The sequence below is a fragment of the Oscarella lobularis genome, chromosome 15 (genome assembly GCF_947507565.1).
Source record: "Oscarella lobularis chromosome 15, ooOscLobu1.1, whole genome shotgun sequence".
NCBI lineage: Eukaryota > Metazoa > Porifera > Homoscleromorpha > Homosclerophorida > Oscarellidae > Oscarella > Oscarella lobularis.
The window spans coordinates 2,036,729-2,061,421 of record NC_089189.1 but is presented as its reverse complement, the minus strand read 5'-3'; the positions used below and the strand labels follow the sequence as shown (position 1 = coordinate 2,061,421).

The 24,693-nt window shown below is 45.8% G+C and overlaps 8 protein-coding genes and 1 long non-coding RNA gene across 11 annotated transcripts; 4 read left to right on the top strand and 5 right to left on the bottom strand.

Annotated features, from left to right (window-relative positions):
* Positions 1–6: 6 nt before the first annotated feature.
* On the top strand, positions 7–5,017 carry LOC136195845 (uncharacterized). Its single transcript, XM_065985317.1, has 5 exons — positions 7–3,126; positions 3,247–4,017; positions 4,184–4,537; positions 4,597–4,835; positions 4,899–5,017. The coding sequence occupies exons 1-5, from the start codon at positions 174–176 to the stop codon at positions 5,013–5,015; spliced, it is 4,434 nt and encodes a 1,477-aa protein (XP_065841389.1). The 5' UTR covers positions 7–173; the 3' UTR covers positions 5,016–5,017.
* Positions 5,018–5,901: 884 nt separating this feature from the next.
* LOC136195835 (uncharacterized) lies at positions 5,902–7,887 on the bottom strand. Its single transcript, XM_065985311.1, has 10 exons — positions 7,392–7,887; positions 7,185–7,342; positions 6,967–7,128; positions 6,752–6,908; positions 6,635–6,707; positions 6,541–6,585; positions 6,447–6,494; positions 6,338–6,391; positions 6,129–6,280; positions 5,902–6,071 (listed from the first exon to the last, which is right to left on the bottom strand). The coding sequence occupies exons 1-10, from the start codon at positions 7,885–7,887 to the stop codon at positions 6,043–6,045; spliced, it is 1,374 nt and encodes a 457-aa protein (XP_065841383.1). The 3' UTR covers positions 5,902–6,042.
* A 179-nt stretch (positions 7,888–8,066) lies between these two features.
* LOC136195832 (uncharacterized) lies at positions 8,067–11,638 on the bottom strand. 2 transcript variants are annotated; one of them, XR_010671974.1, is made up of 13 exons: positions 11,477–11,638; positions 10,671–11,337; positions 10,469–10,626; positions 10,250–10,417; positions 10,044–10,194; positions 9,921–9,990; positions 9,782–9,865; positions 9,675–9,737; positions 9,534–9,617; positions 9,426–9,479; positions 9,162–9,373; positions 8,199–9,108; positions 8,067–8,135 (listed from the first exon to the last, which is right to left on the bottom strand). XR_010671974.1 is itself a non-coding variant. In XM_065985309.1 (12 exons), exons 1-12 carry the CDS (start codon positions 11,519–11,521, stop codon positions 8,309–8,311), a joined length of 2,556 nt encoding a protein of 851 aa, XP_065841381.1. In that variant the 5' UTR covers positions 11,522–11,638; the 3' UTR covers positions 8,067–8,308. The 2 variants fall into 2 exon arrangements, 1 of the variants encoding a protein (XP_065841381.1); XM_065985309.1 differs by having other exon boundaries at positions 8,067–9,108.
* A 199-nt stretch (positions 11,639–11,837) lies between these two features.
* LOC136195836 (uncharacterized) lies at positions 11,838–12,966 on the top strand. Its single transcript, XR_010671976.1, has 3 exons — positions 11,838–12,029; positions 12,303–12,559; positions 12,620–12,966. It is a non-coding gene; the product is annotated as an uncharacterized lncRNA (long non-coding RNA).
* A 35-nt stretch (positions 12,967–13,001) lies between these two features.
* On the top strand, positions 13,002–15,429 carry LOC136195833 (fibulin-1-like). The gene is made up of 5 exons (XM_065985310.1): positions 13,002–13,297; positions 13,347–13,505; positions 13,549–13,589; positions 13,644–13,744; positions 13,839–15,429. Exons 1-5 carry the CDS (start codon positions 13,140–13,142, stop codon positions 15,171–15,173), a joined length of 1,794 nt encoding a protein of 597 aa, XP_065841382.1. The 5' UTR covers positions 13,002–13,139; the 3' UTR covers positions 15,174–15,429.
* A 1,425-nt stretch (positions 15,430–16,854) lies between these two features.
* LOC136196298 (uncharacterized) lies at positions 16,855–20,108 on the bottom strand. Its single transcript, XM_065985820.1, has 10 exons — positions 20,101–20,108; positions 19,978–20,046; positions 19,844–19,912; positions 19,715–19,786; positions 19,595–19,666; positions 19,467–19,538; positions 19,360–19,416; positions 19,109–19,296; positions 17,194–18,945; positions 16,855–17,143 (listed from the first exon to the last, which is right to left on the bottom strand). Exons 1-10 carry the CDS (start codon positions 20,106–20,108, stop codon positions 17,025–17,027), a joined length of 2,478 nt encoding a protein of 825 aa, XP_065841892.1. The 3' UTR covers positions 16,855–17,024.
* Positions 20,109–20,167: 59 nt separating this feature from the next.
* On the bottom strand, positions 20,168–21,662 carry LOC136196297 (leucine-rich repeat-containing protein let-4-like). Its single transcript, XM_065985819.1, has 10 exons — positions 21,475–21,662; positions 21,343–21,414; positions 21,230–21,289; positions 21,090–21,167; positions 20,874–20,945; positions 20,740–20,811; positions 20,619–20,690; positions 20,495–20,563; positions 20,366–20,437; positions 20,168–20,307 (listed from the first exon to the last, which is right to left on the bottom strand). The coding sequence occupies exons 1-10, from the start codon at positions 21,660–21,662 to the stop codon at positions 20,214–20,216; spliced, it is 849 nt and encodes a 282-aa protein (XP_065841891.1). The 3' UTR covers positions 20,168–20,213.
* A 125-nt stretch (positions 21,663–21,787) lies between these two features.
* Positions 21,788–22,892, bottom strand: LOC136195817 (uncharacterized). Of its 2 annotated transcripts, XM_065985281.1 has the most exons (6): positions 22,850–22,892; positions 22,509–22,784; positions 22,363–22,455; positions 22,169–22,297; positions 22,053–22,114; positions 21,788–22,001 (listed from the first exon to the last, which is right to left on the bottom strand). In XM_065985281.1, the coding sequence occupies exons 2-6, from the start codon at positions 22,639–22,641 to the stop codon at positions 21,894–21,896; spliced, it is 525 nt and encodes a 174-aa protein (XP_065841353.1). In that variant the 5' UTR covers positions 22,642–22,784; positions 22,850–22,892; the 3' UTR covers positions 21,788–21,893. The 2 variants fall into 2 exon arrangements, with proteins under 2 accessions (XP_065841353.1, XP_065841352.1); XM_065985280.1 differs by lacking the exon at positions 22,850–22,892 and having other exon boundaries at positions 22,509–22,799.
* A 257-nt stretch (positions 22,893–23,149) lies between these two features.
* On the top strand, positions 23,150–24,356 carry LOC136195816 (ficolin-2-like). The gene is made up of 5 exons (XM_065985279.1): positions 23,150–23,264; positions 23,322–23,351; positions 23,407–23,439; positions 23,496–23,520; positions 23,581–24,356. The coding sequence occupies exons 2-5, from the start codon at positions 23,331–23,333 to the stop codon at positions 24,264–24,266; spliced, it is 765 nt and encodes a 254-aa protein (XP_065841351.1). The 5' UTR covers positions 23,150–23,264; positions 23,322–23,330; the 3' UTR covers positions 24,267–24,356.
* Positions 24,357–24,693: the final 337 nt, after the last annotated feature.

Genomic DNA, 24,693 nt, shown 5'->3' with positions numbered 1-24,693 from the left:
CCTATCAGACGACCCACTCCTACTTCATAGGCAATGGAGAAGCATTCGAATCGGCCGCATTGAAGTACGCCGGCTTTGCATTGCTCAACCGAAGCGGCGTCAGCGTCGTCAGCTCGTCGACGTCGATAACGGCCGTTTTTCACGACGACTATCGCGTTCTCGATCTGCTTCTCATGCTCGTTCCCGACTTCGGTCAGACGCCAGCAAAGACGTCGGAGAGCCCTCTCAATTTCAGAGTGAGAAATTTCGAGGTCGATATCGATTCGGGCGACTGGTCGATCGGCACGAAAGAGTTTCCCACGTGGACAATAGAAAAGAACGTACTCGCCGTTTCGAACGTAACGGCATCTATTCGAATTCACGTGGACCCGTCGGCGACTGAAAAAGTCTCGATACGAGGCTTCGATATTGCTGGAACGGTTCGCATTGGGGGCACGGGAATCGATTTAAAATTCAGTCAAATCGGACCGAATTTATATTTTCTTGGTGCACCCACATCCGGTTCGATTCCGGTCGGAAGTTTCGTCGAGTGGCTCGGGAGTAAAATCTTACCCGACGCGTTGGAAGAGCCGCTTCGAAAGATCGGCTTGGAACGCTTTACTATCGAAAAAGCGCGCGTCGTTGGAACGTACGGGCCTTCGGGATTCGCGTTCGGAATTTCGGGGACCCCGACGATCGCCCGATGGGGCGGATTTCGATGTCACTTTATCGCGACGCGTTACGCGGCGCTTTCCTATCAGAGAGCGCGAACCGTTTACACGTTTGCGATCGATTTGCCGCGCTTCGAGCTCGCGGGTCTCGTGCGCACGCTAACGGGAGGAAGCGTCGACTTGCGCGACGTTCCCGTGCTCGGAAGCCTTACAGTACCCGAAACGGGCGTGGTCGTATCTTCGGACAATGTTGTGCCGAACTTACTGCCTCACCTTCTCGACGGAAACGTACGAAACGCGATCTCGAGTTATATTCCCAAAGGCGTTAGCGTCGTCGCGAAGATACCGTTCGTATCTGATCATCCGGCTGTTATTTTTCTTCTCAAACTCGGCGCCGACGCCGTGAGCTTCTCCGTTCGCGATCCAGGACGCTCGTTGACGTTGGGAAATCTAATTAACGCCATTGTCCCGGATTTTAACGTCATTGAACTCGACGTTCCGCCGGGCGTTTCGGATCTACTCGACGTTCAGATGACTCGGTTTGATTTAATCACCAAACCAATGACTCTTGCCGCTGAATTTCGACTCGACTCGAAAATCGACGTAATTCCCGGATACTTCTCAATAGTCAATCCTTCAATCGATATCAACATGACACTTTCGAAACCGCGAAGTTTCGGATTCCAAGCAGGCGGTTATCTCAAATTCGGATCAGGCGACTTCGACGTTCAAATTCGACAGGCTCCAAGTGGCAAAGGCTTCGTCGTCACAGCTCAACACACAGAAATCGATATAGGAAAAATTATTGAAAAATTCAACGCCAACTTCTTGCCTTCGACTCTCTCCTCCGCACTCCAAGCGGCGTCGATAATCGATTTCAAGATTCTCGAACCGCGTCTCAGCGTCAAAGTGGCGGAAAATTTTCAAGTGGAATTTTCCGGTCGACCCCAGATCGCCGACTGGGATGGCGTTCGTCTCAGCGGCGTCGTTTCTAAGACGACCGAAAGCGTTGTCATGGCGGGAGGCTTTGAATTCTTAAACATCGGTTTCGCTTCCGTCGTTAAAAAATTGACGGGTGTCGACGTCGCCGCTTTGAAGTTGTTGGATCAATCGCTTCGAGTCGCCGCGATTATTTCGCCCGAGTCGATGCCCGGCGTTCGACTTCGCGGCGAAATATTGGAGAAAATTTCCATCAAACGAGGTCTCAGTCTAGTTGCTCTATTCTCGTTTCCTAGCAACTGCGGTGGCGATCGACTATGCGAGTTCGGCAAAGGAACGATCGGATCGAAGGCGAGTTTTCAACTTGAAGCGACTATAAGCTCCGTTGCCCAATTCGAAATTTCCGCCGGTGTCGACAACATTCGCCTGAGCGACTCAATCGAATTAAGAGAATGCGCTTTATTCTTCGACGTCGGCAAAGAAACGTCGGCCGGCATTCGGGCAACGCTTGCCCTGTCGGATCCCCAACTCGAATTCACCGGAGAACTGAGCGGTGGAGTCGAGGGTATTACGTTTCGATTCACTATGAAAGGTCTATGGAAACGCGCCTTTGGCATTAGCTATCTCACCTTGGGAAACGCTATTTTATCCGGTAGTCTAAAACCGGTTTACCCCTTTCTCACGGCTCTCGAACTGGGCGCCAGTTTGTCGCTCGGTCGTCTCGAAGTCGACGTCTACGTGGGATTAGACGTCGTTGATCCGTTTCAAAATTATTTCTACGGATCAGTGAATCGTTCCCTGACGATGAGTGACGTCTTGCGCGCGTTTCATTCGAGCGTCCGCTTGCCGCGCGTCGTAGCCGAGAGCGGCTTTCCCGACGGTTTGCACGTTTCCTTTTCGGCTACGTCACGCGTTTTGAGTCCGTCTGGCATTTCTATACCCCGGGGTATCGTCATCAACGGCACCGTTCAAATTCTCGGCTTTCGTCTAACGGCCGATATCGACGTGAATCTTCCTAAAAACGTGAAAGTCATGGTTACCATGACGCCGCTCAATCTCGCCAAGGGACTAATTAAAATTTTCAAATCGAAAAACGATCGCTCGAACGGACCTCTACTCGATATTGACATGAAAGTTGATGGCGTGCCTTCCGTCAACGTCGTCGCGAATGGATACGTAAATTTTCTTGGTGGTATGATCGAAAGCGAAGAGCAGCTACTTATCACGAATTCTCTGTTCGTGCTCAATCTTCGCGGTGCGCTTTTTGTGTTCGAAGCTTCGTTGAGAATCTACGCGTCGTACGGTTCGTTGCACGCCGCGTCGTTTCGCGTTAGCGGTAGCATCGCTTCGCGGTCGCTCGACGCGTTGGATACAGACGCTAGTCATATTATTGATACGGGGGCTAATGAAGCGACGCTAAGAGTGCGTAGAGCCGAAGAGAAAAAGAATTCTGCGTCGTCGTTTTTTGAATCTACAGCCGAAAAACTCCGTCACGCTCGAGACAAAGTCAATGCCCTGTGTCGCATCAGAAAATGCGGTAAGAGGAAAGCCGAGTTGTAGATAGAAGATAGATATATAGTTGTAGTGTAATAAACCTATTTTACTTACCCAACTTTACCTTAACTATAGCACTCATCGAATTTTTATTATTCATTAGAGTGCAGCTGGTTCTTATGCGTCGACTTACTGGCATGCCACGCAGCGAACGCTGCCTGCCACACTGAACGCGCCATCGTCTATGGGGCACTCACCGTCGCCGAAAAAGCCTTTGAAGGTGCAAAGGCTGCGCTCGACACAGCCAAGGCAATATACGAAGGCGTCAAAGCGGCCGCGAGAGTCGGTCTCGAAGCGGCCGCGGCCATTGTCGCTCACACTCTAAGCGGTCTAATCGACATCAAACGAATGGAATTCGACGTCGCCATCGGTTTATTGGAGAGCGGCTACGTCAACGTCCGCATGAACGTCTCATTTCTTGGTCGTCAAGAAACAGTTCAGGAGTTCAACGTGCATCTTCGGAGCATCCGAGACGTGGCTCTCGATTTGGCCGACGCTATTTTTCCGGGCATCACCGGACGAAGTCGTCGTGACGTCACCGCGCGATTGCGTCGCGCGTTGCCGGGCTACAGCCGTCGTCACTACCTGGCCGGTCAGTACATTCGTCGGCCGGGCGTCGACGAAGTGGCGGCGGTATCGAGACGGAAACGAGAGCGGCGTAGTGTTTCTGGTGGTTCCGGTATTAGGGCCAAGGCCCTGGCAAGGTCGGAATTTCGCAGTCAACGGGCTTTTCAACACGCTCAACGTTATATGAGCGCGGTTCTGAGTCGTGCGGAGCTTTTTAAGAAGAGACTGAGAGCGACTGCAAACGAGTCGATGATTCCTGTGCATCATTTTCATGTCCTTGCCGTGGACAACGAGAGAGTGAAAATAGGTAAGCTATTAATCTAGTGCATGTATGTACATGTGTGCTCATCTAGCTACCTATAAATTTCCTATGCACCCAACGTTCTTAGCATCTTAGCGTGCTTTGTTTATAGAGATTTCAGATTTAACGCGTAATTAATTTAATATATACTTAAATAATTGGAATTCTTTAGTTTCTGCTCAAGAGAAGTGTCAGCAATATCATCGTTTGCAGTCCGTTTTACGTCAACTTCCTGATACGGTTGAAATGGAGTATAGGAGATTGGCTCTACTACAGAGGACTTTCAACGCGAGGAGTGACAGTTACAATCACGCTTTCGAAGAAGCCGAACTGGATCGCATTATAGCGACCAACCGCAGTCGAGAGGCTCTGGAAGTCGTGGGAAACATTTCAATGGAGCATCGAAAGGTAGAAAGTGAAAGCGATGGCAAATTGGAAGCCGTTGCGCTCGAAGCGGAGGAGTTGATAAGAAATGCGACTACTTTGGAAAGAAGAGAGGATGAAGTGTACAGAAAAGTTAGAGAAGGTATGCTGAAGATACGGTTTATTGTCTCCTATTTGGCAACGATTTCTTTTTCTTTGTAGTTTTGCAACTTTGGAATGCGACAGCTTCTCACCAAATGACTGAGCAATATAGTAACGGCGTCAAGCTCATCGCTGCGCCACTTCGCCAGAAAATATTGAAAAAAACGGGGTTGAGCTTCGAAGACTACACAGTTCATATTGTCAATAAAATCTCGGAGCTTTACGAAGAAATTGACACTTCAGATACGAGATACGCAAATGCAAGTGTTATTGTGAGCGGCCTGGATGTTATTAGAAACGTAAGTATTATGCACTATATCAGTATTTGAACCTTAGCTGAAACTGGTATTTGCATGGTATAGAAATTGTTGCTGCTGCCGACGCAGACTCTAGAGCAGGCAAAGAAAGCAGCAGATGAGACTCTGGCTGAGTTCCACGTCATGGCAGAGACAAAAGTGTATTGTCAAAGCTATAACTAATTGTGCAGTAACGTCTTTAGACGTCTGTGCATGGTTTGTTCGGTTGTTTGTGTACGTGTGCGTGAACGTGTAGGTGCAATAAATATCTACTTGCTTTAACTGCTTTGATATATATGAAGTAGAGTGTCAGATGGGAATACCAGGTAACATCAAAAATAATTTCAAACCTTCGACCTCAACGATACAAGTGGTATATTGGACTATTGGGTGCCTAAGAATCATGATCTACCGTACGTGGGTTACGGGAAATTATAACGTGAATACTGTAAGTTTAACTAATGGCTTAGAAGAACGATCGACGGAGAGGAAGAAAGTAACGTTGCGGATTTTTTGGACGATTCGAGAGAGGCGTCCCATCTGGACAGACGACAGTGGTCTGATCGCGACCCTAAATTCGTCCTCTCTTTAACCACAACTCACGTGTTTTCTGTCTACTGAATTATTTTCTCGTAGTGAGGACTTCTATTATGGGAGGACGTACTAGAGGGCTTTGAATGAGGGCGACTAACCTTAACCTTGTTGCGGTTAGCTGCCGTCAGGCGATCCGTTCGTAGCCGCGTCGTGTCGTACGCGGCGTCGGGGAGAGTACGATCGCATCGCTCTATAACCCATCGTTGGAGCGCGTCGCTCTTGCAGGAAAAGACTTTCATGTGTGTGAAAGATGGCACTCAAGCCTAAAGGGCAAGGGATGGCTTATCTAAAGGAAGATTACGCCGGCGATTCTTGCTCTTCGTATCACCCGTAAGTTACAATCCCGTATACTGTACATACACATTCCGGGAGGGATATTTATCTTTTCCGTCCCTTGAGCACAAGTTCAAATCGGGCGCTGGTACGTGTGCGAGCAACTGAATTAATTAACGATTAAACGTTACATTTTCTTCATAGCGGATCTCTTTCACTCTGGCGTGGGCGGAGAAAGGGGTTTAGCACAAATGAGATGATAAAAAATAGTACCGGGTAGACATAAAATAGTTGCAAACAGGAAAAAAAGCACGGCGAGTCCTGAGATGACTTCAAACCCAACTTACTCTCGCTTCGTTTCGGGCGAGGCTCCTATGAACAAGTTGAATCAAGAAGTAAAAATAACCAATTATGAGTTGAATTACATACTGGCAGAAGATCCCGATCCAAGTTCTTCATCGCCTTTGACTGTAGGTGTGTCCTCAGCCTCGCTATTGAGACGTTTCTTGAGCATTTCTATTTCACTATTTTTCTCTTCAAGCTGTTGTTTCAAAAGTTTCAACTCAGTTTCCAATTCTCGTCTAAGCAATTACAGAAACTGACTACGTGGCTCTTCTGTAGTCAGTCTCGAATATCACCTAGCCACTTCATGCTGGGAACTTTCCTTATCCAATTGATTCCTCAGTTCTCTTCTATAGACAATTTAAGCTATTACAATAGGAAGAGAACGAGGAAAAGGTAGTTTACATTTCCGAATCTTTTTGAACCATCGAATGATTGTAGTCTTGGCTCGAACTATTTCAGTTGTGCATTATAATATTACATATCGTTGACAACCTACCACTGGGATTGACCACAGTCATATTCTTCACTTTGTACGTGCTCTCTAACAAAGAAATGATAAACGATCATATAGCCAACGACATTGACTCTACCCAATTTTAAGCGACGATGCGTAAGATGAACGATCAACGCTCAGTTTTAGACTCTTAAAGTCAGAAAAGGTATCTAAAAAATTCATTAGAAAGGTTCGCTACTAAACTTCGCTTTACCAAGGTTTCGAGTGGTCAAAATCGATTTAGAAGTGCCGTTAAAGGGAGACCGAACATCATTTCCACCGCAAAGAAAAAGACGAACATTTCCCTCATTATCTGTCAGGCAGTAAGCTGAATGGTTATAAATTTCAGCTTCGCTTTCCTTCATATTCAACTAAACAAGAAAATAAAGAAAATAAAATGAAGGTGTATAGGCTTAGGGTATAGTTCACCTCGTAAGCGCGGGGTTTATCAACGTCCAAAACCCAGGCGGAAGACCCTTTGCAGCCGCCAATGAGAAGGCAGACTGTTTCTACCACGCCTTCTATGAGACACAAAGTGTGACAGCACCTGTCTGACAAGTGTGGCTCGTCAAAATGAACAGGAATCCAAGTCTTAAAATAAGAGATCATCAAACCTAACACAACATATAATTATTCATACGACCGACCTTGGCAGCCAGGTCAATAACAAAAGTATCGCCCAGCATTTTGCCATCGCCACTACGGCCACCGTGAAGAATGCCTCGATAGTGATCTATCGTCGTCATAGCTCCCTCAGCCCGAGGCGCAGGCCTCGTTCCAGCCAATTCCAAGTCCGCCCACAACCCTAATTACTAAATTTTTATTTAAAAAAATTATTTCGAGGAAAAATAAACCTGTTTTGTTGCCTTTTTCAAACTGAAACTCGAATATTTCATTGTTCTTTTTCTTCTGCTCTTTCGATCCTGGCTGGCAATCGCTTTGCTTCACCGCGCTGAGAAACTCGCCGCCAAACATGATCAGCTTGGATCCTATAGCCCACAAATAGGAATTGATGCGTTTCTGAGGCTTTTGCCCTTCGGCGGAACTGGCCACTGCTTCCCACTCTAATTCGTCGGGATCCAAACGAGAGACGTTTCCGTCTTGATTGTACGAATAGATTATGCCGTCGATTGCGACGCTTCTTCCACCGATGAAATTCAATTTGAGACCGGTCGTCTGGTAACGGATCCACTTCCTCGTTTTCTTATGGCAATTCAGAACGAAGATCTCATCAGATGGGCAGGCGGACCAAACGAAGCCTCCTGTATCGCCTCCGAAAACGTACATTTTGCCACCGATGAAAACAGATTGATGGGCACGGCGTTTGCAAGGGGCGTTTCCGTCCGTCATGACGATGGCACTTCAAGTGGTCAGTATCTCTAACATAGAAACGAAAGACAGTAAGTAGCTCGATCGCAGCCGGACGAAAGCTTAAATTCGTACCGTGTACTAGCAGAATTAAACTCTTCCGAGTTGTTTACGACGGTTTAGAGGACACTCCCTAATTAAAGCAGTTCTACTGTACCACGTGAGCGTAGACTTGATTTTAATCGTGAAGAACTGCTGATGACATCACAGTATCGTGATTATTCAGAAACCTATCAAATAATACGGGTGCAGCGCCGATGCTAGGCCGCTACATCTTTTAGCTGTAAGATTACTTTCAAAACGGATGTTATGATTGTCGGTTCGGAGAAATCTGGCGTGGGCAGATCGATGTAGGTGTGGTCGACGGCAGAACGTCTTTCTGTTTTGGTTTTGAATTCACAATCTAGACGTCACTACTAGAGGATAAAACAACTTTGTGCTTGTCTCCTTCAAATGCACTCCAAACCGTCCTTTTACTACTTCCACACTCCGCCCCCTTCTTCAAAATTCCAAAGCAGCTCTGAACTTTAGGTCTCGCTGTCCTCTCATCTGAAATCATACGCGAGCACAGCTCATAAAGCTCTCGTCGCTTTGCTAATCGATCTAGCTGACGATGCCTATCATCGGGAATGGGAGCCTCTCCAGTGAACAGTTCAATCAAAGTCACGCCCAGACTGAAGACGTCACTTTCAAGTGAGCTATGAGCAGCAGTGCCGTCGACACGAGGCATTCTTTCAGGAGCTATGTATTGCCGGCTGAGTGGGCCTATCGAGCGAGAGCTCTCGAGAGCATGAGAAGCTCCCAGATCACCCACTTTCGCCGTCATATCTTTCGTCACGAATACGTTGGTCGAACGGATGTCACTGTGGACGTAGGGCTTAGGGCGGAGTTGATGGAGATAGGCGATTCCTGATGCCATGTCGACGGCTATTGAAATCTGCTCAAAATTCGTAAGATAAGATTCGGAATAATGAGCGGCGTCAATGACTTCCACGACGGATCCTTCGAGCAACTCCGCGACAATTTGGAAAGGAATTCTCTTCTCTATGACGGCACCGTAGACGATTAAGATTTTGGGATGATGCAATCGACTGCAAATCAGAACTTCTTGTCGAAAGAGAGGCGAATTTCGAGGTGTCATGAGCACCTGGTGGAATTTCTTCACGGCAACTCGGCTTCCCTGCCAATTTCCAACGTAAACATCTGATCAATAATAAGATGACACGAGTGTTCAAATTTAGAAGAAGTCGACTTACCAGCAAATGATCCAGATCCGAGCTTCTGACTGCTCAATTGAACGTCTTCACTCTTGATGTTCAGCGCGTCGACGAATTCGTTTAGACGTCTCTCGGACGAATCCAATGAAGCTTTGAGGTTCTGACAGTGAAGGTTCTGACAGTGAAGTTGTTCTCTTTGAACTTGGCTGGCTTCCTCTTCTAGCTTCTGTCGCAAGAGCTTCAGATCATTTCTAAGAAACTAGTAGTTCAGGAAGAAGAAGAATGACTGGGATGGCAGTCTACCTTGTCACTTTGTGCTGAGACTTCTGATCGTGTAATTCTTCCTGAAGAGCTCTTCTAAACAGAGAGGAGCATCAATAAGAGCCAAGACATGATTATCAAGTGCTTTACAATTCAGCATCTTTGCGAGCCACTTCCTTATCCAGTTCTTCGTGCTGAGACTTCTGATCGTGTAATTCTTCCTGAAGAGCTCTTCTAAACAGAGAGGAGCATCAATAAGAGCCAAGACATGATTATCAAGTGGTGCTTTACAATTCAGCATCTTTGCGAGCCACTTCCTTATCCAGTTCTTCGTTCAAATGTGTCAGCCAGTTACTAATAACACCTGATAGATATAGGTTACCAATTCAAATACCTACCATCTGGTTTCGCTTTTATAGAGATTCGACTGGTGCGATTCAGCCTTCTGTTTCAATTGCTTCAACTCGGTCGTTAGCTCCTCTCTAACGCAAAGCCAAGGGCTATTAGCCTACCCAAGCGCTCATATTCAGAGATTACCTTGTCTTAGTTGGAGAAGCTAGTGATAGAAAAATGTCTCTTTTAATCTTCACGTACTTAGCAAGCGCGTCTAAATACAGCAACGGAAGTCAAAAGATGAATTGAATAGACCTAATGTAGTACCAAATTCTAAGACGGTCAAAATGGATTTAAATGTGCCTGCAAATGAAGCGTCACTTCCACCGCAAAGAAAGAGAGCAGCAGTTTGATCATCATTTAGAATGCAGTGAGCTGAATGCTTATAAACGGTAGCAACACTTCTATCCAATTTCAACTAAAATATATATATGATCATATATTTGCGCCATAAAAAAAGACAAGTTGCTCACTTCGTAGGATAGGGACTCATCAATGTCCAAGATCAAAGCGGAATCGGACTTGCACCCTCCAATGAGAAGAAGGCAGACTTTATCTTCTAGGCCTTCAATTGGAATCGAACAGAGAGTGTGACGACATCTGCCGGACAGTTTGGATGCAAAGTCAACTGAGCTCCACGTCTAAAAAATACCATATAAATCAGATTATTTATTGTTTAGATTTCATATGACCTTATTTCTAAGATCAATGACAAAAAGGTCTTCAAGCTTTTTGTCGTCGCCACTCCAGCCACCGTGAAGAACGCCTCGATACTGATCCACCGTTGCCACGGCACCGCCCGCACGCGGTTCAGGTCGCGCCCCAGCCAACTCCAAGTCCACCCACAGTCCTAAACACAGTATATATCCATATCGCATCAGACGCAGAACGAACCGGTCTTCTTATTTTCTCCAAATTCAAATTCATAAATTTCATTATTCACTTCCCCACGATGACTGGCACCCGACTGCAGACGATCGTGCGAAGAGCCTCGTCTCCTCGACACGAAGCTGCCTCCAAACATTATCAGTCCCGACCCAATTGCCAATAAATAGCAATCGGCGCGTCGCCTTGGTTTCTCCTCTCCTTCGACGGAAACCTCCTTCCATTCCATTTCGCTGGGATCGAGACGGGATATGTTTTCGTCTCGATTGTACGAGTAGATGATGCCCTCTATTGCTACGCATCTTCCACCGATGAAATCTAATTTGAGACCGGTTGTCTGGCGACGAATCCACTTCCGCTCGCGGCAACTCAGCACGTAGATCGCATCGGAAGAGCAGGAGGTCAGCTTTCCTGTTTTGCCGCCGAATAGGTAGATTTTGCCGTCGATGAACGCAGATTGGTGAGCGCGGCGTTTCGTAGGGGCGTTTCCCTCCGTCATGCCAGTGTCAGAGACGACGAAACAGGCAGTTTCGTACGGTGTACGAAACGAGAGCGAGAAGTGACCACTTCTTTCGACGCTTTGTTGGATTCCTTCTTGGACGCTTTGTTGGATTCCTTCTTGGACGCTTTGTTGACGCTTTTTAGCGCGCGTTCGTATTGGAATTTTGTTTTTACCCTACACAATAAAACGAAAATTTTTATTTTACGACGAAACTCTTATTTTATCGCTGATGTTCTTGATAAAAACTCATGCTGCGTCACTAGCTATCAGTGTCAGCGTCTGTGTAGACAGTATATGAGATTGATTTACTCACTGCATGTGCCTTCAACCAGGTAGATACCGTACCAAGCGCGTGCATTGCTTTCAGTGGTTACATATTTCGCAGGTTTTTTTTGAATTCGCGTACAGAGAAACGTTTTGCGCTGTAAGTGTAGTACTAAAATGCTAACACATTTCACGATCTAAATAGATCGAGCACACTGAGCGCTCGACTCGTTCTCAGGCCTCCTTCTGATCTGCTCAAGGACTCCAGCAACTTTCTTACGGCCGTTCGTCGTCTGCATATAGTACGTTAGGCTGCAATGAAATTAGTTGTCTGACGTACCTGTAACATTGAACGGTCTCATTGGAGGGATTGCCTAAGCAGAAGACGTACACTGGCCAGACGGTTACGCCCCGGCCTTTCTCTCGCCCTGATCTGAGCGAGGACGAAACCAGCGGAAAGCAGTTGAATGGCAGTGCTCGCCTTCGTCGTAACCGCTCTCGCGTTCGCCAGCACCTTTTCTCCCTCGGCATCGACTCATTTCCGTGGTTTTACGATGAACTTTCACGCCGTCGGGAACCAGGAAAATGGAGTCGCGGGAGAGGTACGTACGCAGTCGAACGAGCACGGACGCTTCAAGACGATTGGTGTGGCGTACCGCGTTTGTTCGGCCGTTCGCGCCGGGGTTTCCTTGGGTCTCTTTCTACAAGCTTTCAGATAACGAAAATATATATAACCTCCTAAGGATCTTCCGTTTTTTAACAAATTTGAGGGTAATGTTTAGAGAATAAAAGTCTTCTCTATCATCCAATCCTTACCAGCTATAGGCTCATATTTCTCAGCTAGGCTGACTGCTCCGATCCGTTCTGCTCTATAGATGCAGTTCAATTTTCGTATTTCTTGGAGACGTAGCAGTTCGGAAGGCTTTTGCACCGACGCAGCAATACAAGACCAAAGGGTTCTCGGATCTCCCGTGAAGTTTCGTTGTTTATCCAATAACTGTGGTTCGCAACTCTTGGGTGCTACAATAAAATACGTCTGCACATCGTTTAGCGCCGCCAATGATTGGTCATCCGGTACAAGAACGTTTGAAGTCTCCTTTCCCGTCGCTGATTCGCAAGAATTCGTCATCGGGTATGACACAACGCGGAGTGCTTGCACAATCAAATGCGCACGCTTATCCTCCTAACGTAGAAACAATTTTGATGGGACGCACGACTGCTGTTGGATCGATACGCAAAATGCTTTCGGCGGAGACATTCGATTTCAATTGCGGATATCTTTTGTTCGGCGCAACGACAGCATGGGCGTCGTCAATCGCGGTAAGATCAATCAAAGTCCGGTCGTCGACATGGTCCCTCTACTTCCGGCTCGAGTCGGTTGCGAACTCAGACTTACGATACCCCACGCCGATCCCGATTTCGATGACGTCAAATGTCGATGGGCTCTTTCAAATTTGGATCCGGATAAGGACGAGTGCGGATCGGCTTGCATTGAAAAGAACAAACCTGATGGACTTTTCAATGCGACGCTTTCAGAGGCAAATTATTTATGAAATACGTGCCTCGTTTAAATGATATCTTCATAAGATTGCGAAATCTTGTGGATTCCCGCCAAATCCGGTCTTTATGCGGCTGCTCTTCAAATCGAGGATTTTTATTCAAATGACGTCGCTCGATCAAATCCTCTTAGCAGTGTACCGCTTCAGTGGCTTATGGATGTCGTTGACACGGGCACGCCTTGCTCGTCGAGACCGATATTTCCCCATCAAGTTCACATTCCGCGTCAACAGCCTCGTTGCTTTGCTGTCGAAAGCGGCGGCAATCTCACTCTAGAAATTTTCATTGGACATTCCAATTTTCCATCTAACGAGTAATAAATAACTTACAAGTAGTTTTGTTCAAATTTTTAATTTACCTAGGATTGACGATGCTGTCTATATTCTGCCACGTGGCATGTCAGTGACGGATTTGATGGACAGAGGCAATGGAGAGAAGTCGGTGACATTCACGTGGGAGCCAGATGCAGAACAAGCCAATCGTCCGCACATCATGTGTTTTCAGTTCTTGGACGATGTCCGGTAGGCTAGGGACGTTTTGATGCGTGCTCATCGATTTCTTTAGAGCTCCATCACATTTGGTTTGCTTTACCGTTGTCACTTCTGGTAACAACAGTCTCTCGCAACTACATTAATTTCCTAACGCGTTTTTCTTCTCAGTGTCACAGCCCAAGCCGTTATTGAATACGCAAACAGAAGCTCCTCTTGTCAACGGAAGCGTGGCGGTTGACGCAGTGGCAAGCATATCATTTAACCACGAAGTAAGTTTCCTACAGGACTTGCGTAAAAATTAAGTCTCCGCTTCGACATAGTTGCGGCCTAATTATCACTGTGCATTGAAATTTTTATTTCTAGGTTCAAAATCCGATTGTTAGTCCACGCTTCATATCAGTCTATCACGTCAATGACGGCACACTGATCCAGAGGGTGGACTCCTCTGACAGGAGTCTGGTTACAATAAGCGCTGATCTTAGAACAGTTTCATTTCGGCTGAATAGCTCTCTGCCGAATACTTACCAACAGGGCGAAGAGTATCAAATTGTTTTTGAAGAAGGCGTGGTGGTTGGCATTAACGCCTCATGCTCTGGAGGGGGTCCCGTGGCAAAAGGAATCGAGGCGGGAGAGTGGACGTTCATCTCGTCTGGGCAGCCGGACGACGACTGCCTCGCCGGCACGCACAACTGTAATGACAGAGCCCAGTGCGTCAAGCTTCTTCCGAACGGGTTTCGATGCGAATGCATGATCGGTTACACTGGTGATGGCTTAAACTGCAGCGATATTGACGAATGTGCGCTTGGCACAGACAACTGTCATATTAGGGCAACGTGCTCGAACACTCTTGGAAATTTTACGTGCTCGTGCAACGTCGGTTACGCTGGAGACGGAGTATTGTTCTGCGACGACGTCAATGAATGCGTCCTTGGTACGGACAACTGCCACTGGAACGCCTACTGCGTAAACACTGACGGATCTTTTCAATGCACTTGCTCTAGTGGCTTTACTGGCAACGGCGTCCAATGCGTGGATATAGACGAATGCGCTGAAGGGACCGACTTCGATTGCGACGAGGCGATTCAAAGCTGCTCCAATACTCTTGGGGGATACGCCTGCACGTGCAAGATAGGGTACAAGCCCGATGCTTTAATAACGGCGGATCCCAGTCGTCCAGTGTGCGTCGACTGCAATGAATGTTTGCCTGAGTGCCCAGAGGCTATTGACGAGGAATGTCACTTGGAGGCCACGTGCTCCAACACACCAGGATCCTATGACTGCACGTGCAACGCCGGATTTACACCGGAACCGGCTTCCGGTAAACCGACAAACCGTCCCGTGTGCATTAAGACAGACGCGTGCACACGGGCACCAAACGGATCTCACACGTGCCACGAGAATGCCTTATGCAGAATAACGGAAAATGGTTTCGATTGCGAGTGCATGATCGGCTACAAAGCCGACGGCTCCGGCGCACCAGCCAATCGACCTGTATGCATTGACTGTAACGAATGTCTCGGCGAATGTCCAGAATCGATTGTCGACAAGGGGGCGTGTCACGTAAATGTCGACTGTACAAACGTGCCGGGATCGTTCAATTGCACGTGCAAAACCGGCTACGTACCTCAAGTCGGAAGTTCTGTCGATCGTCCTGTTTGCATCAAGATTGATGAGTGCGTCAAAAAGAGATTTTTTTGATGGCTCTCAGTTCATTTCCTGTTAGACAGTTCGTGTACACGCTGCTTCTCCATCATTCTGAAGTGTATCAGAAGAGACCATTAGAATAGAAAGCACATTACCTTGCATTTATGTAAAATGAGAAATTACAGTTGGAACGAGCAATCGCTGCCCTACTGGCCAATATCTTTCTACTGCTGCATGCTCAATTTAGACCATTGAAAATAAAAGGAGATCATTGGCTGCAGTTGATCTCATTGACCGTTATTTCACTTAATTTTACAATCGGAACTCTCATGGCTATGTCGTACGACGAAGAGACGTACGACAATTCAAAAGATCAAAGCACCTTCTCTATCATCGTTTCGGTGATCAACGGCCTATTTGTTCTATACGTGCTAGGTTAGTTTCCTAGAGTATTCCTCCTATTCATGCACTCTTTTAGGGAAGCTTGCTTATTCTGTTATCTTGGCTGTGCGGAACGTGAGGAGAAAACACTGAAAGGTCTCAGTGATACCTGTACTTGTCGAACTATTCGATGGAGGAGCTGCCTCAGGCAACAAGTGAAACCACGACAAAGGACAGATGAAGAATCTCGATTCACCATTTAGATAGACGTGTTTGTGTTTGGTTTGAATTCGTTGAAAATGAGGCGGGGTTAGGTAGCAACGGGCACCCATAGAAAGATAATCAAGACAACGCATTGACAGCTGTTTGTGAGCTAGAATAATCGGTTCAAGATAGGTTTCACTAAAGTACATTTTGCATTTAGTATGATATTGGCCTAAAGCTCGTGCCCGTTAAGAAGAAGAATCATTGACCTTTTCATACACTGGGGGGAGAGCCGAAGTATCCTCGCGTGGCCAGGTCCTCCTCCCATCTCTCTGATAAAAACTGAGAGACGGGAAGAGGGCTACAGGCCAGGCGAGGCTAAGAGAGCTAGTCTCTAGATGTGATATCTCGTGGCGCGTCCATCAGTAGCAATAAGCGTTAGATTAGCATTTTTTCTGTGATAGCTAAGGTTCTCTGTACAGCATCCTAAACGTTACTACAAGACAATAAACGACGTATAGCGCGTCTTTGTGAACAAGCGTGTGATTGTTTCTGCGCGTGCGGGTGTGCGTGTGTGAGGTGTGGGGTGGACCCTGTGGGGCAGTACAGATCTTTCTAAACGGCGACTCGGATTCTCTTACCTCAAAAATCCGTGCTCAGACTGCGTCGAGTGGACATTTAAAAGATCGAACATCGCAATAGCTTCCTTAGCAAGCTAAAGAACCCGTGGTCGAGCCACAGGGAGCTTCTGTAGGGCAGATCGGGCCGTTTGCATGTTGTTATACGGGATGCGCGACATCCCGTATCCTGAGATGAACGTAAGCATTCCAAGGTCATTTTATAGTCGTTAGACTTCTTTTCTCTTTGGGAAGGATGCATTTCAGAGACGCATGGCTGGTCTGTTGAGCCAGAAGGATGATTTTTTTCTGCGGAAGCAGCTCCGCCCTTTTCTCAACGCGCATCCGCTCCCTCGTAAGCAATCGCGCGTCTATCGCTGCGTCGCTCATTCTAATACTGTTCAAATTGACTAATTCTGTCAGCGACTTAGTGAAGTCGTACTTGGGGGCCCCTATTTCGAACCCGCGGTCCATTTCTAGAGATTGATTGCATGCTGTGCCACCATATATAGCATCCTTTAGCGTTGGTCAGAGGCAAGAAACGTAATCAGCTGTAATATAACCGACAAGAGTCTTTAAGGATTCTATAATACTAAATAGTCATGCACTATGCTAGATAATTCGCCAACACGTGTGCATCTATCTATCTATCAAAGTAAATGGCGAATCAGTATTTTCAACTCTATCTACCCTTTGTTGTGGTTCACTTGTTGGCTGAGGTAGTTCCGTCGAATAGTTCAACAAGTAAAGGAATCAAGGAGACCTTTCTGTGCTTCTTCCTAACGTACCGCACAGCCACGATGACAGAATAAACAAGCTTTCCTATAAGGAGTACATGAATAGTAATACTCTACCATGTCAAGGAAACTAACCTAGGACGTATAGAACGAATAGGCCGTTGATCACCAAAACGATGATAGAGAAAATACTTTGATCTTTTGAATTGTCGTACGTCTCTTCACGATACGACATAGCCATAAGAGTTCCGACAGTAAGATTAAGCGAAATGACGGCCAATGAGATCAACTGCAGCCAATGATCTCCTTTCCTTTTGAGCGGTCTCAGTTGGGCGTGTAGTAGGAGAAAGACGTTTGCTAGTAGGGCAGCGATAGCTATTCCCGAGTGACTCTTCTCCCCGAAGAACTGTATACCGCATGTGAGTAGAATCTTACGCAGAATTTCCGTAATCTCCCAAAACCAAAATTTCTTCTTGTAACTCTCGTGGAGAAAATAGAGTGACTTCAGTAAATTTATCTTGAACGGTACCGGTTTCACATAGCATCGAATTAGCATGTGGTTTAGATCTTCGTCGTCATTTCTTGCTGCGATTTGCTGTTTCCTTCTGTAGAACAGCCCAATAAAAAGTAGAATGGGCAGAGACAGAACGTAACTGTATAAAGTCCAGCAAGTGATCCAGAGTCCTTTCCAATGAGACTCGTAATTGCATTCCAAACTCAGGTCGCTTTTGAGCAACCACTTGCAAGAGTCACTGTTTTCGTCAGACGATAAACAGAGACGAAAGCACGTCCACGGTTTATAGGGTAAAAGAGTGACGACTTGAGCTGTTGTAGCCGGATAGCATACAAACAATATCCACCACGTGTTTCTCAAACACGATACTCTTGCTAGAGACAGAGCTCGATTAGTCGCAGTCCGAAATCTCGCGCACTTGGAAATGACGTTGTATCGGATGAAGTGGTAGGTCCAAATTGTTAGAATAAGTCCTATTTGAAATCCGATCATTACTAGAGGTGATTTGAGAGCGTTGAGTTTTAGTGATTCGGTTAGGCAAGAGGGTTTAGCTACGGCGACGGCGTTTAGTTCGATGAGTTTGAGATAATGACCGAAGAGTAAAAGCGCTTTGGGCCAGGGTACGTATGCTAGAGCTTCGAAAACTCCGGCCATGACCTGACCGAAACCGACTAGGATTTTTATTTTCGACGCTATACGATCAACCACGTTGTGAGATCGTTCTCTATTTTTATCGGCAATATAGAGAATGAGTAGTACGATGAACAGCACCACAGCAACTCCTAATATCTGTAAACCCGTTCTCCACTTGGCCGGACACTCGTAGCATTTTTGAAACCACGAGTAGTAGGACGGTTGACAGACGGCGCACAGTGTTCCCTCATAGCCTTTGGTACACATAGCCGATTCTCTGAAGCGCAGCTGCATCGGATCCACACCGTTGCAGCTGCCCGGAATAGGGCACGGGTGAATTTTTGGCACCGTTTTAGAAAATTTCACCGTGCTCTCGTTGTAACTTGTATTCATTTGAATGTTAACAATAAATTCGTAGTATTCGTTTTCTAGTTCTTTGCTACTTTGGTTGCGAGACACGTTCCAACTCATCCAGTAACCCGTCTTTACATGTAGATAGTCGTTCGTGCAGTTTTGTCCTGCATCGAGACACGCATAGCAGCCTCCAAAGCGATCCAGACGGTAATAGTTTTCTAGGCAGTAGCACGCTCTGTGTCCAGCATGTCTGGTCGTATTTGTTCCCTCGGGGCAGACAGCGCAGTCGGTCGCACTCTTCCCCGGCTGTTTTTCAGGTGACACGTAGGTTCCGTCTACGCATTTACTGCAGTTTTGCTGACCCGTCGTGTCTTGATAAAAACCTCCTGTAAACAATGGTACATTGATTATACTGTACAGGTGTTTGTGAAACGGGGAAAGGGAACGTCCTTATTCGCACTAATTCCGCACGAGAGCTATTAGTGGTTAGCCGTTGCCACGCATAGTTCTAAGGGATTCTTTCTGACCGTGCTAAACTTGTTTTTATACCTGCTGGGCATGCAGTGCATTGTCCTTCTCGAGATTCGGTGCCAACTGGGCACTGGGTGCAACTGACTGGTCGCCTGAGTTCGTAATCTCTGTCTTCGCCTTTACAAGTGTATCCCATTTTCTCCACGAACGGTCTCATTATGTTATCGAAGTTCATTTCGATTCCTACGGCTTTTGTTGTGCATTGTCTGCATGCGAAAAAGTTATAAGGCTAGTATGGCAACTGATTGGTTTTTAGAAATAAATATTACAGATGAGTTTGGGCAGGAAATTGAGGCAGTTCGTGCGTTCCTGAGCATCTCATATAGCTAAGGATACGACAGATTAATATTTAAAAGCGTAAGTACCCAGCACCTACACTTTTGCGTCGTGGGGCTGCCAGTTGAATAAATGCATTGGCATGTCATGGAAAGGATTGCCTTGCAAGTATCTTAAGAATTTCATTTTGATGTTTTCCCAAAGTTTTAAATAATGTTAGTTTCTAACATTTCGTCGATATTTCCCAAGTTGGAAAACGCGTCGTCTTCAAAAAACGTAATGTTGTTGTGCATAAGGTTTCTAAAAGTTTGCAATAATAATTTGATTTCGAACGTTTATTTACTTTACAAGGTTTTGAGATTGGTAAGGTTTTGAAAGGACTCTCGTCTGATTGATGAGATCGAATTGAACATGCAATTCCTATATGTGCATGTTCTACTGAGTCGCATTTCATGTCCACTTCTAATCTTTACATACAATAACCTAAGACGTGATTGCTTAGACAAGGACTGTGGGAGCTCCTTGAGGTTGTTTCCCGATACGTATCTTAATTAATGAGGAATTAAAGACTTAATTCCCATTGTCGCGCGCTTTAGTTATCGCCATCTTACAGTGACTCGACTTGAACGTTCTCCAGTAGCGAGTCGCTAAGAGTTTCTAACTTATTCTGCTGAAGAAACCTATTTCGCGTAAAGGTCGAAGATATTATAGTGGTTTGCGTATGGAAGACTTACAAACTCATTATGCGTGTATTGCTCTGAAAACTAAAGCCATTAATATGTGTGAGTCTGTTTTGTGATAAATCACTGCTTCGAAAAAATTATTTAGCTATTTTGAAACTAAGTGATCAAGCGATTCGATACAGGAAAAATGAAGGCGGCCCTTTTTGGAACGCGAACGTGTTGTTTTCGATGCTCTGAATAAAATTAGAAGACAATGTCCTAACCGTGATGCTGAATATTAGCAATAAAAATGAAAGGTCCAATAACGTTGACTTACAATTGACGTAAATACGGTAGAGACTGGAATGCCGTAGGGCTAACGGTTCGGATCATGTTGTTTGCTAGGTATCTAAGAGCGTAAATTCATTCATTAAAACGAATTGACATGTCGGTTGTAGCGGCTTACAATGAAGCCAAGGATGGCAAGTCTAAAAATCTCGATTGCAAGTGAGATATTTTATTCGATGTTAGTATCCTTGTTAAAATACATGCTTATGGGCATGGTTTGAAATTATGCGAACAATTCGTACAGAACTGATAAGTTTTCCAAGTTAGAAAAGGAGCTCTTACTGATGTTGTTGATAGCGTTGCCCTCCAGGCTGCTATACAAGAAAATCGAAGATTCGTAGAGAATTTTTAGTTTTTTCGTACATCTTTTGCAAACGCGGAAGATTGATCAAAGCGCTGGGCTCCATAAATTCAATTTTGTTGAAATTCAAAGCTCTGTGACATGAATCGTTTCTATAGTTCCTTGTATATATGTGTATAGTATCATGCAAACTGACAAAAAGAGCAAACTTGGCAGGCCTGCGAAAGCTCGCTGAGGCAAGAAGTTGAGTTTGTTGTCGGAAAGAGTGCTATAAAATAGAGTTTCTATATAGGCATGCAGGGGAAATGCGTGGCCAATCGTTTGTAAATCTGCATGTTACAGGTATTATTTTGAAATTGACATTCTTTCTGCATGCAGATATTCAAACGATTGGCTAGAAAGCGCACTGTACATAGTTCTTAGAGACGAATACGTTGTACTGTTTTGAAAGAATCCAAGCGTTGACCGTATTTTGTTGGAACTCAAATTTCTTTTCAAGGATAGTCGCCTTATGAGATTTACGCCCGTAGTGCATAGTATGGTTTACGTTACATGATCTTAAGTTTGCCTGGTAGAAGAAAAGGCTCTCTCACTTCGTTGTTTGCGCCATTTCTAAAATTTTTCACTGACCATTGTTGCAATCCCCAGAGAACGCACGAACTTACATCGCACTCAAGTTTGAAAAATAGAGAAAATACCTCGAGTCTACATTTCGAATTTGATTGAAGGCGAAAACGCTGCAGAAACAGACGAGAATTCGTCTAATAGTCGCTATTATAAATAAAGCGTTTTGTTACAAGGAAATAGCGCTGTCTGGAAAGCAGGAAGCAGGAGGCAGACGTCTTAGTTTCTTGCTTGCACAGTCTATTTTCCTTGTTGTTTCCAACCACAAGCAACGCGAGCACGGCACGTCCGCTTGCGGTTGAGCAGCCGTTCCAGTTGTGCTTAGAAGACACCAAAGATATAGGAGACTAAGAAAGAGCATCTGCACTTGAGTGTAGCACGGCGACAGAGCGTCTGAACTGATCTAGCTATTGTTGTCTAGTGCTTAAAGCAGACTATTGTTCTCGTAACTGAAGCCGAAGTTGGAAGTAGAAAGCCGGAACTGAATCGTGAAAACAGAAACAGGCTTCCATACAACACATCCGCATGGGAATCACATGCACCAACAGTTCGCGTCACTTAAGAGCTCTAGAGAAGTTTGCCCGGGCTTCTTTCAGTTTTCTGCGAAAGCCTTTATACGTGTTACGTTAGCAGACACGTGAATGCATGCGACCACTTCGTCTTGAATAGTCATCAATTTGGCCGTACACTCGATGTAGCTCTATTGTGTAGCATAAGACGCAAAACTAGTTTTCGTTAGTCAAATCGTTACCGTGAAAGAGGCGTACTCTAGAATGACTTCTTTCGGCCATGATAAATGATTTGTTGTTGATTCTAAAGCGTTCTCGTTGTAGTAGTTTTAAGAGCGCTTTGTTGGAAAAGGCCTACTGTTTGCCTCGACGAGACAAAAATCCGTGTATAGACAGTACTTCAGAACATAAGTAATGTTTTGGATGTATCCATTCCGGAACACCAAACGACCGTTAGCCTCAATGTTGGCCAGTTGAACGTCTTTTTCTGAGTTCATGCAAAAAAGTACATGCAAAGCATGCTGCATTATTTTCGAAAGGTCTGCCATTTACTTGCATGGATTTCAAAGTCGGCGCGCATTTCGCCTTTAGAAGGATTCCATGGCCATCCACTGAGAGTGAAGTTGGCCGTTAGTACCCGAGGATCTGCGATAGAAAGAGTTATATAGCGATCCGTTCTTTTTTTCAACGTCTCTTACCGTTCCAGTTGAGACATTTCCGCGCAGAAAACAAATCCAATGCGCTGTCCGAAATGTAAAAGTTCTCGTATTCGTAGTAGCGACTGCCTGATATGGTCAGGAAGGTGCCTAAAAGCAAAAGCGCCTGCTTCATCGTGAGAAACAATGCAATTGTGTCTCCGAGTTTCAATCCTTTCTCTTCGTCCGATGGGACGTGCCTGGATGCTTGAAATTGAATGGAAGTGTCTGTGTGACCTTTCTACCCAGGGCTGAGGCGGACGCAATTAATCGATTGTTCTAGTATAGAGTAATTTCTATACGCTGTGTCTGTTCTATATACGGATTCAAATCGATATTTTTACTCGAAGGAAGCCTTCAGCTCTCTTTGACGAGGAATCTGCGCGCCTGTTGAAGCCCTAGCTGTACCAAATGTAGAACCTTTTTTTGATTGGTCATGCATGCATTTGCTTACGTGGCCCGCCTCCTAACGTGCCTCGCTGTTGTATCAGTCTTTCGACGCGTGCTCTGACACACGCACCCGTGAGACCGTGAGGTTTACGGTTACTGTACAAATAAACGGGATTTGGAGACCGTGTCATTTCTACGAAGAAGTCTAGAAGAACGCTCGGGATGCGTTTCTTCTTCCTTGCTACCTTTTGCTTGACATTCGAATGGGCAGGAAGCAGCGACACTTGCCGAAATACGGCCATCCTTCCGTCGTCAGGGCCAACCGTCTGCCTTCCTTTAGACCTCTACATAAACGACACCAAAGGAGAGGTTTGCTCTAATGAATAGTAGTCGCTACATGCAGCCTTAACACTCTAGTTCCTCTAGAAAGGACAAATGGGAGATGCCGGACCAAAGGTAGGTTTGTCTTGCATTACCGCGTCCATTCACGTGAGACCGTTTGCGTATGCAGGGAGAAGTGGGACCGGAAGGACCCAAAGGGCAGGTACCGCGAAACTTTTCTTCCTATAGGAAGCCTAAGCTAAACCCGCATTTTATCAGAAAGGCGAGCCTGGAGAAACGCCAGGTATTTTAACACCTAAACAACAAACTCGAGCATTGTCAAAACAGCCATCGTTTATTTTAGTCATCAACGAGTGGCTACTTCTCAACGAGTCGTGCACCTGCTCTTGTCTTTACGGAAGAAACAGTCAAGCGCAAAGCGGAATCTACGACGTCATTTTGTCGAACTCGACGCAAACCGTTCGAGTCTACTGCGACATGGATACGGATGGAGGCGGATGGACCGTCTTTCAACGACGACAAGACGGATCCGTCGATTTCTATCGCGAGTGGAACGACTACAAGCGCGGGTTCGGCAACTTATATGTCGAATTCTGGTTAGGTTTCGATTACATACACTGGCTACTCAGTCTTAGTCCGACCGGAAATGAGCTAAGGGTCGACCTTGGAGATGCGCAAGGAAATAGAGAGCATGTAAAATACGCCAATTTTAGCGTGGGTGACGAAAGTGCCAAGTACGTTCTTGGTGTTAGCGGGTTCAACAGTAAAAATGAAAGTGTTGGCGACTCGCTCTTTCATCACAATGGGATAAAGTTTTCGACGAAAGACCAAAACAATGGTCCTACTCCGAGCGAAAACTGCGCTATTAACCACTACGGTGCTTGGTGGTACCAAGACTATACAAACACTTGCTATGGTTCGAGTCTAAACAGTGGGTATCACCGTACGGATCCACTGACTGCAATAGCGTGGCGCGGTTGGAAAGTCGAGCCCCTCAAGTTTTCCGAAATGAAATTTCGATCTAAATGAAAGTCGATTCTTAGGTCTGGCCAGGCTACTTTAGATTGATGTTTCTGTTTCTCTGTCGTTTGGATGTTAATTCCAATGTCCGACGCCTCATGTACGAATTGTTTTTAGATGAAAAATTTTGTGTCATTACGAGTCTACTAGTATACCACTGGGAGATGCGGCTACCTAATCAGTACATGCTCGATCGTAATAATAACAGCATCCTAATTAAATTTTATGCCACCTCGTACCGCAAATTTCTTTTTCATCTTCCGGAAACTGACTATTATCGTTAGCGCAAACGCAGGCAAAAGGTGAAGCGGTAAAGTCGGACGTGGTTGTGTCGAGATAAACTAGCTAGCTTATCTCGACGCAACCGGCAAAAACAGAGTCTACGTCGCAAATCGCGAAAGAACGAACCATCCGGGCGTCGCAGTAGAATCACGTG

Coding starts and splice junctions, on each gene's coding strand:
- LOC136195845 (XM_065985317.1), top strand. CDS start 174: ATGCTCGTTCCCGACTTCGGTCAGACGCCAGCAAAGACGTCGGAGAGC. Junction 4,018..4,183: donor CAACGAGAGAGTGAAAATAG/GTAAGCTATTAA, acceptor GGAATTCTTTAG/TTTCTGCTCAAGAGAAGTGT. Junction 4,836..4,898: donor GCCTGGATGTTATTAGAAAC/GTAAGTATTATG, acceptor TGCATGGTATAG/AAATTGTTGCTGCTGCCGAC.
- LOC136195835 (XM_065985311.1), bottom strand. CDS start 7,887: ATGACGGACGGAAACGCCCCTTGCAAACGCCGTGCCCATCAATCTGTT. Junction 6,708..6,751: donor TTTGACCACTCGAAACCTTG/GTAAAGCGAAGT, acceptor TGAATTTTTTAG/ATACCTTTTCTGACTTTAAG. Junction 6,281..6,337: donor TCCCAGCATGAAGTGGCTAG/GTGATATTCGAG, acceptor GTAATTGCTTAG/ACGAGAATTGGAAACTGAGT.
- LOC136195832 (XM_065985309.1), bottom strand. CDS start 11,521: ATGCACGCGCTTGGTACGGTATCTACCTGGTTGAAGGCACATGCA. Junction 9,866..9,920: donor GCTTCTCCAACTAAGACAAG/GTAATCTCTGAA, acceptor GCTTTGCGTTAG/AGAGGAGCTAACGACCGAGT. Junction 9,618..9,674: donor GCTCGCAAAGATGCTGAATT/GTAAAGCACCAC, acceptor CTCTCTGTTTAG/AAGAGCTCTTCAGGAAGAAT.
- LOC136195833 (XM_065985310.1), top strand. CDS start 13,140: ATGGATGTCGTTGACACGGGCACGCCTTGCTCGTCGAGACCGATATTT. Junction 13,298..13,346: donor TCCAATTTTCCATCTAACGA/GTAATAAATAAC, acceptor TAATTTACCTAG/GATTGACGATGCTGTCTATA. Junction 13,590..13,643: donor CTTTACCGTTGTCACTTCTG/GTAACAACAGTC, acceptor TTTTCTTCTCAG/TGTCACAGCCCAAGCCGTTA.
- LOC136196298 (XM_065985820.1), bottom strand. Junction 19,913..19,977: donor AACGTTCAAGTCGAGTCACT/GTAAGATGGCGA, acceptor TCATTAATTAAG/ATACGTATCGGGAAACAACC. Junction 19,297..19,359: donor TTTCCTGCCCAAACTCATCT/GTAATATTTATT, acceptor TTTCGCATGCAG/ACAATGCACAACAAAAGCCG.
- LOC136196297 (XM_065985819.1), bottom strand. CDS start 21,662: ATGCTCTTTCTTAGTCTCCTATATCTTTGGTGTCTTCTAAGCACAACT. Junction 20,946..21,089: donor TATTCGTCTCTAAGAACTAT/GTACAGTGCGCT, acceptor TCTATTTTATAG/CACTCTTTCCGACAACAAAC. Junction 20,812..20,873: donor CTGCCAAGTTTGCTCTTTTT/GTCAGTTTGCAT, acceptor TTCATGTCACAG/AGCTTTGAATTTCAACAAAA.
- LOC136195817 (XM_065985281.1), bottom strand. CDS start 22,641: ATGAAGCAGGCGCTTTTGCTTTTAGGCACCTTCCTGACCATATCAGGC. Junction 22,456..22,508: donor GAAATGTCTCAACTGGAACG/GTAAGAGACGTT, acceptor TTTCTATCGCAG/ATCCTCGGGTACTAACGGCC. Junction 22,298..22,362: donor CGACTTTGAAATCCATGCAA/GTAAATGGCAGA, acceptor GCATGAACTCAG/AAAAAGACGTTCAACTGGCC.
- LOC136195816 (XM_065985279.1), top strand. CDS start 23,331: ATGGGAGATGCCGGACCAAAG. Junction 23,352..23,406: donor TGGGAGATGCCGGACCAAAG/GTAGGTTTGTCT, acceptor TTGCGTATGCAG/GGAGAAGTGGGACCGGAAGG. Junction 23,521..23,580: donor CGAGCCTGGAGAAACGCCAG/GTATTTTAACAC, acceptor CGTTTATTTTAG/TCATCAACGAGTGGCTACTT.